Source organism: Balaenoptera acutorostrata, chromosome 15 (assembly GCF_949987535.1).
Source record: "Balaenoptera acutorostrata chromosome 15, mBalAcu1.1, whole genome shotgun sequence".
NCBI lineage: Eukaryota > Metazoa > Chordata > Mammalia > Artiodactyla > Balaenopteridae > Balaenoptera > Balaenoptera acutorostrata.
The window spans coordinates 37,000,956-37,011,909 of NC_080078.1; the positions used below are offsets into that span (position 1 = coordinate 37,000,956).

The window sequence follows — 10,954 nt, forward strand, 5'->3', positions numbered from 1 at the left end:
CATTTGCAAATATTTTCTCCCATTCTGAGGGTTGTCTTTTCGTCTTGTTTGTAGCTTCCTTTGCTGTGCAAAAACTTTTAAGTTTCATTAGGTCCCATTTGTTTATTTTTGTTTTTATTTCCATCACTCTAGGAGGTGGATCAAAAAAGATCTTGCCGTGATTTATGTCAAAGAGTGCTCTTCCTATGTTTTCCTCTAAGAGTTTTATAGTGTCCGGTCTTACATTTAGATCTCGAATCCATTTTGAGTGTATTTTTGTGTATGGTGTTAGGGAGTGTTCTAATTTCATTCTTTTACATGTAGCTGTCCAGTTCTCCCAGCACCACTTAATGAAGAGACTGTCCTTTCTCCATTGTATATCCTTGCCTCCTTTGTCATAGATTAGTTGACCATAGGTGCATGGGTTTATCTCTGGGCTTTCTATCCTGTTCCACTGATCTATATTTCTGTTTTTGTGCCAGTACCATATTGTCTTGATTACTGTAGCTTTGTAGTATAGTCTGAAGTCAGGGAGTCTGATTCCTCCAGCTCCGTTTCTTTCCCTCAAGAGTGCTTTGGCTATTTGGGGTCTTTTGTGTCTCCATACAAATTTTAAGATTTTTTGTTCTAGTTCTGTAAAAAATGCCATTGGTAATTCGATAGGGATTGCATTGAATCTGTAGATTGCTTTTGGTAGTATAGTCATTTTCACAATATTGATTCTTCCAATCCAAGAACATGGTATATCTCTCCATCTGTTTGTATCATCTTTAATTTTTTTCATCAGTGTCTTATAGTTTTACTGCATACAGGTCTTTTGTCTCCCTAGGTAGGTTTATTCCTAGGTATTTTACTCTTTTTGTTGCAGGGGTAAATGGGAGTGTTTCCTTAATTTCTCTTTCAGATTTTTCATCATTAGTGTATAGGAATGCAAGAGATTTCTGTGCATTAATTTTGTATCCTGCAACTTTACCATATTCATTGATTAGCTCTAGTAGCTTTCTGGTGGCATTTTTAGGATTCTCTATGTATAGTATCATGCCATCTGCAAACAGTGACAGTTTTACTTCTTCTTTTCCAATTTGTATTCCTTTTATTTCTTTTGCTTCTTTTACTGCTGTGGCTAGGACTTCCAAAACTATACTGAATAATAGTGGTGAGAGTGGACATCCTTGTCTTGTTCCTGATCTTAGAGTAAATGCTTTCATTTTTAACCATTGAGAATGATGTTTGCTGTGGGTTTGTCATATATGCCCTTTATTATGTTGAGGTAGGTTCCCTCTACGCCCACTTTCTGGAGAATTTTTATCATAAATGGGTGTTGAATTTTGTCAAAAGCTCTTTCTGCATCTATTGAGATGATCATATGGTTTTTCCTCTTCAATTTGTTAATATGGTGTATCACATTGATTGATTTGTGTATACTGAAGAATCCTTGCATCTCTGGGATAAATCTCACTTGATCATGGTGTATGATCCTTTTAATGTGTTGCTGCATTCTGTTTGTTAGTATTTTATTGAGGATTTTTGCATCTATATTCATGAGTGATATTGGTCTGTAATTTTCTTTTTTTGTAGTATCTTTGTCTGGTTTTGGTATCAGGGTGATGGTGGCCTCATAGAATGAGTTTGGGTGTGTTCCTTCCTCTGCAATTTTTTGGAAGAGTTTGAGAAGGATGTGTGTTAGCTCTTCTCTAAATGTTTGATAGAATTCACCTGTGAAGCCATCTGGTCCTGGACTTTTGTTTGTTGGAAGATTTTTAATCACAGTTTCAATTTCATGACTTGTGATTGGTCTGTTCATATTTTCTATTTCTTCCTGGTTCAGTCATGGAAGGTTATACCTTTCTGAGAATTGGTCCATTTCTTCCAGGTTGTCCATTTTATTGGCATAGAGTTGCTTGTAGTAGTCTCTTAGGATGCTTTGTATTTCTGCAGTGTCTGTTGTAACTTCTCCTTTTTCATTTCTAATTTTAATGATTTGAGTCATCTCCCTCTTTTTCTTGATGAGTCTGGCTAATGGTTTATCAATTTTGTTAATCTTCTCGAAGAACCAGCTTTCACTTTTATTGATCTTTCCTATTGTTTTCTTTGTTTCTATTTCATTTATTTCTGTGCTGATCTTTATGATTTCTTTCCTTCTACTAACTTTGGGTTTTGTTTGTTCTTCTTTCTCTAGTTCCTTTAGGTATAAGGTTAGATTGTTTATTTGAGATGTTTGTTGTTTCTTGAGGTAGGATTGTATAGCTATAAACTTCCCTCTTAGAATTGCTTTTGCTGCATCCCATAGGTTTTGGATTGTCGTGTTTTCATTGTCATTTGTCTCTAGGTATTTTTTGATTTCCTCTTTGATTTCTTCAGTGATCTCTTGGTTATTTAGTAACGTATTGTTTAGCCTCCATGTGTTTGTGTTTTTTACTTTTTTCCCCTGTAATTGATTTCTAATCTCATAGCATTGTGGTCAGAAAAGATGCTTAATATGATTTCAATTTTCTTAAATTTACTGAGGCCTGATTTGTGACCCAAGATGTGATCTATCCTGGAGAGTGTTCTGTGTGCATTTGAAAAGAAAGTGTAATCTGTTGTTTTTGGATGGATTGTCCTATAAATATCAATTAAATCTATCTGGTCTATCGTGTCATGTAAAGCCTGTGTTTCCTTATTAATTTTCTGTTTGGATGATCTGTCCATTGGTGTAAGTGAGGTGTTAAAGTCCCCCACTATTATTGTGTTACTGTTGCGTTCCTCTTTTATAGCTGTTAGCAGTTGCCTTATGTATTGAGGTGCTCCTATGTTGGGTGCATATATATTTATAATTGTTATATCTTCTTCTTGGATTGATCCCTTGATCATTACATAGTGTCCTTCCTTGTCTCTTGTAACATTCTTTATTTTAAAGTCTATTTTATCTGATATGAGTATAGCTACTCCAGCTTTCTTTTGATTTCCATTTGCATGGAATATCTTTTTCCATCCCCTCACTTTCAGTCTGTATGTGTCCCTAGGTCTGAAGTGGGTCTCTTGTAGACAGCATATATATGGGTCCTGTTTTTCTATCCATTCAGCAAGCCTGTGTCTTTTGGTTGGAGCATTTAATCCATTCACATTTAAGGTAATTATCAATATGTATTTTCCTATTACCACTTTCTTAATTGGTTTGGGTTTGTTTTTGTAGGTCCTTTTCTTCTCTTGTGTTTCCCACTTAGAGAAGTTCCTTTAGCATTTGTTGTAGAGCTGGTTTGGTGGTGCTGAATTCTCTTAGCTTTTGCTTGTCTGTAAAGGTTTTGATTTCTCCATCGAATCTGAATGAGATCCTTGTCAGGTAGAGTAATCTTGGTTGTAGGTTCTTCCCTTTCATCACTTTAAGTATATCATGCCACTGCCTTCTGGCTTGTAGAGTTTCTGCTGAGAAATCAGCTGTTAACCTTATGGGAGTTCCCTTGTATGTTATTTGTCATTTTTCCCTTGCTGCTTTCAATAACTTTTCTGTGTCTAATTTTTGCCAATTTGATTACTGTGTGTCTCAGAGTGTTTCCTTGGGTTTATCCTGTATGGGACTCTCTGCATTTCCTGGACTTGGGTGGCTCTTTCCTTTCCCACGTTAGGGAAGTTTTCGACTATAATCTCTTCAAATATTTTCTCTGGTCCTTTCTCTCTCTCTTCTCCTTCTGGGACCCCTATAATGCAAATGTTGTTGCATTTAATGTTGTCCCAGAGGTCTCTTAGGCTGTCTTCCTTTCTTTACATTCTTTTTTCTTTATTCTGTTCCACAGCAGTGAATTCCACCATTCTGTCTTCCAGGTCACTTATCCGTTCTTCTGCCTCAGTTATTCTGCTATTGATTCCTTCTAGTGTAGTTTTCATTTCAGTTATTGTATTGTTCATCTCTGTTTGTTTGTTCTTTAATTCTTCTAGATCTTTATTAAACATTTCTTGCATCTTCTTGATCTTTGCCTCCATTCTTTTTTGAGGTCCTGGATTATCTTCACTATCATTATTCTGAATTCTTTTTCTGGAAGGTTGCCTATCTCCACTTCATTTAGTTGTTTTTCTGGGGTTTTGTCTTGTTCCTTCATCTGGTACATAGCCCTCTGCCTTTTCATCCTGTCTATCTTTCTGTGAATGTCGTTTTATTCCACAAGCTGCAGGATTGTAGTTCTTCTTGCTTCTGCTGTCTGCCCTCTGGTGGATTAGGTTATCTAAGAGGCTTGTGCAAGTTTCCTGATGGGAGCGACTGGTGGTGGGTAGAACTGGCTGTTGCTCTGGTGGCAGAGCTCAGTAAAACTTTAATACACTTGTCTGCTGATGGGTGGGGCTGGGTTCCCTCCCTGTTGGTTGTTTGGCCTGAGGTGACCCAACCCTGGAGCCTACCTGGGCTCTTTGGTGGGGCTAATGTCAGACTCTGGGAGGCCTCATGCCAAGGAGTACTTCCCAGAACTTCTGCTGCCGGTGTCCTTGTCCTCACGGTGAGACACAGCCAACCCCCGCCTCTGCAGGAGACCCTCCAACACTAGCTAGTAGGTCTAGTTTAGTCTCCTATGGGAGTCACTGCTCCTTCCCCTGGGACCCAATGCACACACTACTTTGTGTGTGCCCTCCAAGAGTGGAGTCTCTGTTTCCCCCAGTCCTGTCAAAGTCCTACAGTCAAATCCCGCTAGCCTTCAAAGTCTGTTCCTCTGGGAATTCCTTCTCCTGTTGCAGGACCCCCAGGTTGGAAGCCTGACGTGGGGCTCAGAACCTTCACTCCAGTGGGTGGACTTCTGTGGTATAAGTGTTCTCCAGTTTGTGAGTCACCCAGCCAGCAGTTATGGGATTTGATTTTATTGTGATTGTGCCCCTCCTACTGTCTCATTGTGGCTTCTCCTTTGTCTTTGGATGTGGGGTATCTTTTTTGGTGAGTTCCAGTGTCTTCCTGTTGATGATTGTTCAGCAGTTAGTTGTGATTCCGGTGCTCTCGCAAGAGGGAGTGAGAGCACGTCCTTCTACTCTGCCATCTTGAACCAATCTCGTTCCTACCATTTCTCATTCAACATTGGATAAGACAAAAGGGAAAATGGAATGTAGACATAAAGGAGAGGTTAAACAAGATGACAGAGGGGCATATGGCTAGGAAGTGTGGGTAGATAGACTGAAATATTAAGAAAAGACAAAGAGAGATGGACAACGATGATGGATGGATAGGGTGCAAAGATGAATTCTTGGGTTTTCAACTGGGGCTAATAAAACCTGGCTTGATTTTATGGAATTATATAAGATACTGCCAAGTGGAGGGGCTTTCTTTAGAAAAGTACAGAATTCTCTAGAAATATAATAATACATATGTAATATATATTACACATAATAAAATGTGGACAGCAGTGACAGTGAGCTAAGTCTGTACTAAGTCAACAACCTCTGAGCCATTGATGACACATCTGCCCTGTTATCTGTGGTCCACAGTAGGATATTTGGTAAAGAAGTGTAGAATATTAGAAATAATATTAACCATGTACCAACAGCTTAGTGCTGTCAAGAACGTGCTTGTACTGCGGTCAGTACTCCTCATGTTCACCTGGCCAGAGAGAATGAGAAAAAGCTTGTAGAGATGAAGAGGTGGTAAATGATACAGTTTTCCCTTCCTTCAGCTGACTTCCCCAGCAGCCTCCTCAGCGCCCTCTTCACCTCCTTGTTCCTCAGAGTGTAAATGAGAGGGTTGACCATGGGTGTGACCACAGAGTAGAAGAGGGAAATGAATTTGTCCTGGTTGCTGGTCTTAGCTGGAAGCAGATACCCATAGATAGCTGAGCCGTAAAAGAGGAGCACCACCACCAGATGAGAGAGGCATGTGTTAAAGGTCTTTCTCTGTCCCTCGGCTGAGTGGATCTTCAGCACTGCCTGAGCTATTTAGCAGTAGGAGATCAGGATGATGCTTAATGGGACAGTGGTGAAGAAGGTGCAGACACCATTGAGCACAGCCTCATTGAGACTTGTGTCTCCACAGGCTAGTTTGATCATGGCAGGCACCTCACACAGGAAGCTGTCCACCCTCTGGTGCCCACACAAAGGGAGCTGCAGAGTGAATGTTGACTGGACCACAGAGTTACCCAAGCCACCCAACCAGGCAATGGCAGCCAGCAGCCAGCAGAGCCGGGGGTTCATGATGGTGGTGTAGTGCAGGGGTCAGCACACTGTGACATAGCAGTCAAATGCCATCACCACCAGCAGGATGCACTCAGTAGCCCCTAGCCAGATGAAAACATTGAGTTGGGTCACACAGCCACCATAGCTGATGGTCTTGTCTGATCCCCACAAGATGATCAGCATTTTGGGGACTGAGCTAGTAGTAAAAGCAAGATCCAGGGAGGAGAGGTTGCTGAGGAAGAAGTACATGTGTATGTGGAGCCGGGCATCCAGGCTGGAAAGCAGGATCATGGTTGAGTTCCCAACCAGGGTCAGCAAGTAGGAGAAGAGGATGACTACAAAAAAGATTATCTCCAGCTGGGGATGGTCAGATACACCCATCAGAATAAAGCTCTCCAAGGAGCTGCTGTTGGCCCTTTCCATCTCTGGTTGCCTTCAGTCACTTGAGGAATCTGTCCAGGGACAACCAGGAGTAAAGCAAGTGAAGAAGAAGCTACTGGATTAGGTGGATCTGCATCAGTGCAGGTCTGATGTCGCCGGCCTTCGTAGTTAAGTACCAATTTAAATTTTATGATTGCAAGGTTTCATTGCAATCCCCAAACACTGTCAGTCCCACAATGAATGGAAACTTTATTCCATCTGAATATCAAACATGAGCTATCACAAAATGAAGGAAGTGCCTCATGAAGAACAAAAAGATCAGGGTCTTCAGTTCAACACAGTGATGACCCAAGAAATTCATCTTTGCACCCTGTCCATCCATCATCTTTGTCCATGATGAAGGAGTGTGAACTCCTTCAGTTCAAAAGGGTAGAGGGAGTTGACCATTGGAACTAAATGTGGAAATTCTCAAAAAATACTAATTTCCCCAGCCAAGGTTTTGGTATACTCAGAGGAGGGGTGAGCAGACCTGCTGTATTTGGAAGAATTCCCCAAATGTTTCTGATAAATTTCTTCCCTTCTCTTCTATATCCCTCCCCTCCCAAGTGAAAACTCCTGGTCTAGAAAGATGAAGTTTTAGGGAGAAGGTGATGAGTCTATACAATCATGAAAAGAATGGGAAGCATGAGTATAGACATATTCACCAAATACAGAAGATACAAATACGTGAGTTAAAAAGAGGTAAATGTAGAACAGAACAAAATTTCATGTAAGCCCAAGTACATGTAGGTGGAACAGGCTAAAGATAGAAACAGGGTCTACCCCAAAAGAAGTTAAATCAGTTACAGGATACCCATAATTAGAAAAGGAAAATAGAAGTTTTCAGAGGGGATCCCCCAAAGTTTGAGGTATATGACCACTATGCCCACCTCTAAACCATGGAGTAATTCTTAACATCTCATAAACAAAAATTACCTCTTGTTAATAATGGGCCAATTACCATCTCCCTTCAATGGGCAAGACCTAGGCTTTACTGAAGATCACGAACCAAAGCCCATCTCCCTTCTTTGGCTAATAAATAAAAGGATCTGAGAAGAAAACAAAAACAGTCTTGGGTCAGCTGTCCTCATCTGGACGCTGAAGACTGGGAGTAAATGCTCTGCTCTTCCTCTGGACCATGACATGTCCCACAGGAACCCTGGCTGCCACGCCCAAAGAGCAGGCTTGACAGGAGTTTCTACTCAAGGGAAGTGTGCACGTGTGCTTATCTGGTTCTGGTGCTCCAGACAGGGACGACTTGGCTACACCTCTTGGCTGAAGACCCTGAGAACTGTCCTTTTCATCAATAAGTAGCAAAAATACTGGAGATCCTAATGCTAGATCCCACCCAGATGTCAGGCAGGAAATCTCTTCTAATTGTCTGTTTCTTTAGGTCAACAAGGTAGTCCTTCTTTTGAGTCAGGGATGATAAAGATTTCAGAGCACTTTTCAACCCTCCTTCATACCTCTATCTAATACCTTAAGAAGAGGTGACTGCTTAGGGCTTCCCTGGTGGCACAGTGGTTAAGAATCCGCATGCCAATGCTGGGGACATGGGTTCGAGCCCTGGTCTGGGAAAATCCCACATGCCTTGGAGCAACTAAGGCCGTGCGCCACAACTACTGAGCCTGCGCTCTAGAGCCCGCGAGCCACAACTAGTGAAGCCTGCGCGCCTAGAGCCCGTGCTCTGCAACAAGAGAAGCCACCTCAATGAGAAGCCCGCGCCACAACGGAAGAGTAGCCCCCGCTCGCCGCAACTAGAGAAAGCCCGCACAGCAACAAAGACCCAATGCAGCCAAAAAATAAATTAATTAAATAAATTAATTAAAAAAGAAGAAGAGGTGACTGCTTATTCTTTTCATTTAGGACCTAAGGGAGCTGAGGAACTGAGGTACCAATCTGGTAGCTCATATTTCTGTTCTTCCTGGTATCCATCTCACTACCTCCTCCTAGAAGTGCTTGTCCTCTTGTACCCCTAGGGGAAAGAAACACAGACAGACATGGCCCATGTTCTTCCATAAGTTGTCTGGTCTCTGGGAGGCTGATGCTTTGTGTCTGCTCAGCTGGGGACTCTTTCAGCCCCCACTCTATGCATACCAGTCAGCACAGAAAAAGGAAAGGGTATATAGTGGGAGGATGTTGATGCCAGGCACCCAGAAAGTTCAGGAGGAAATACCATACCAGCTAGATGCTTGGTCTGATCTTGACAAACTCCCCAAGCAAACATGAATGTAACTTCAAGTTTGAATTCAGCAACTCGACTGCTCTTCAGGGTGTTTTGCACCCTTAAAGGGTCTCTCCACTTGGTTCCTAGTTCTCTTGTAATCTGGAATGTTAAATTGATCCGGCGCTATTTGCATTTTAAGAGAAGCCTAGAAAGGACAATACTGAACTCAGAGGATGCGCCATGTATGGTGCAATTTAGGAGCACCCAGATGGAGTTTGTTTGGCTACAGAAAGATTTTTAGGAATCACTCATGTATGCATAGATGGTTCCCATCTTGGCCTGTCCGTAAATTTGTTTTGAACTTTCAGGGTATTGAGAAAAGCAGCCAAGACTTGCTTCTTAAAGATAATCCTGGGTGTGGTAATTGCCCACCTTCGCCCAGATTTCTGCCCATTCCTCCCCTAAATTTTACCACAGTTCTCAATTGGCCACTTGTGGATTAGCCACAGCAAATATAGAATTTGGAGGTGGCTTTCTCCTATCATGGAAACTGCTCCTGAGCTGTTAGCACTCCCCATATATGGGTGCAAGTTCTCAGAATTCAAGCCTTGCTTTAATATTAGCCTGAGTAATAAAAGGAAAGGGAATTATAAAAAATAAAAACAAATAAATAAACCTAATCCTGAATTCCTGATCCTGGCAGAGAAGTTTTTATATATGTTTTATTTTAAAATATTTCATTTATGTGGGAGACAGTTGACAGTGATATTCCTGAGAGCTCAGTTTGTGCCTATCTTGCATCTAAGGTCTAAGTTAACCTTTTCATGATGACTTGGTCAGAACTGGAGATAAGGTTTTCAGTGTAAACATTGTGGCAGTATGGCAGGCAAGAGCCATATAACAGAACAAAATTTGTCTAGAAGGTTGAAGTCTACGGTGGATTTCAGGTATTTGAACAGGAGTTCTACCCCCGAATCTTAGAATTCAAGAATTAGAGATGTGGGAGTTTGAATCTTAAAAGAGGTAAACATAGGATCAATAAAAGAAAAAATGACATAGTTCATAGTAAATCTATGGAAATTATTACCCCTAAGAGCAGCACAGTTGAAAAAATATATTAAAATTTAAGATTCATAAAGGGAAATGAAGGGAATCTACGATGTCTGAAGGGGCCTCTACATTTGATGTTTGCATCAGGGAATCCAACCAAGCTCCCTTAAATTGATTTCTGATGCTACTATTGGAAAAAGGATGCTGGATGCATGGACTATCAGGCTGGCTAAGGGGGTAATTCTAATGAGCATAGGATTTTATAAAATTAAAAGAAGGCTAAATGCATGGCAGTACATCAAATACATATAAAAGTTTACCACCAAAAACTCAGACTGGAAAAGGCTGGATAAGCATGGTGTTCCATTGAGGGTACATTTCTGTGCAAGCTGAGGGCAGTTTGCAGCGGGTCTCGTAAGGGAAAACTGGAGAGAGGAGCGCTCAACGTTAGGTCCAGGAAGCTTTCTGCCCTGTCTTGCCTAGGAAGTTCCTTACTGGAGGGTCTTACATTTTTTTTTAAGATTTTTGTTGTTGTTGTTGTGGACCATTTTAAAAGTCTTTATTGAATCTGTTACAATATTGCTTCTGTTTTATGTTTTTGGTTTTTTGGCCCTGAGGCATGTAGGATCTTAGCTCCCCGACCAGGGATCGAACCCGCACCCCCTGCACTGGGAGGCAAAATCTTAACCACTGGACAGCCAGGAAGTCCCCTGTCAGACATTTTTAAAAAGACATGGAGCATGTGCAGATTTTCAGAGAAGAGGGAGAAGGAGGAAATAGGTTCTATGGAAAATGGCCAAGATATTAGCTCATTTAAGAAGTGATTAAAGAATGTCTTTGCTATATGGTGGGATTTCAAAGATGCCTGCTTGCAGAGCAGGTGCTCTCCTTACCTAGGAAAAGGAAAAACAGGCTTAAATTAAAAGCAAGAGAAATTGTGATTATACATTCTGAGATTTTGGCATGATAAAATATTGGCAAATCCTTTGGCAAGAGAAAAAGGAATTAGAGACTTCGTGTTTAGACATTTGCCTGACCAAGGGCACTGGGCTTTCCCTAAGTCTGCTATGACCCTTTTCTGTTGGAGGATTCTGTTCCTAGGACTTGAATGTGCACACAAAAGGGTCTTTTTTTGGGGGGGGGGATCAGGATAAAAATTTTCCAGTTTCTCTCCTAGACATTCTAGAGATGACTTTTATTCAATAAAAGTTCTTAATT

General features: G+C 41.2%; 1 protein-coding gene across 1 annotated transcript; it reads right to left on the reverse strand.

The window, feature by feature from the left end:
* Nucleotides 1-5,457: 5,457 nt before the first annotated feature.
* Nucleotides 5,458-6,522, reverse strand: LOC102997226 (olfactory receptor 2C1). Its single transcript, XM_028166394.2, is given in 1 exon segment — nt 5,458-6,522. A coding segment is annotated over 1 exon segment (996 nt). The 3' UTR covers nt 5,458-5,526.
* Between the last annotated feature and the right edge of the window lie 4,432 nt (nt 6,523-10,954).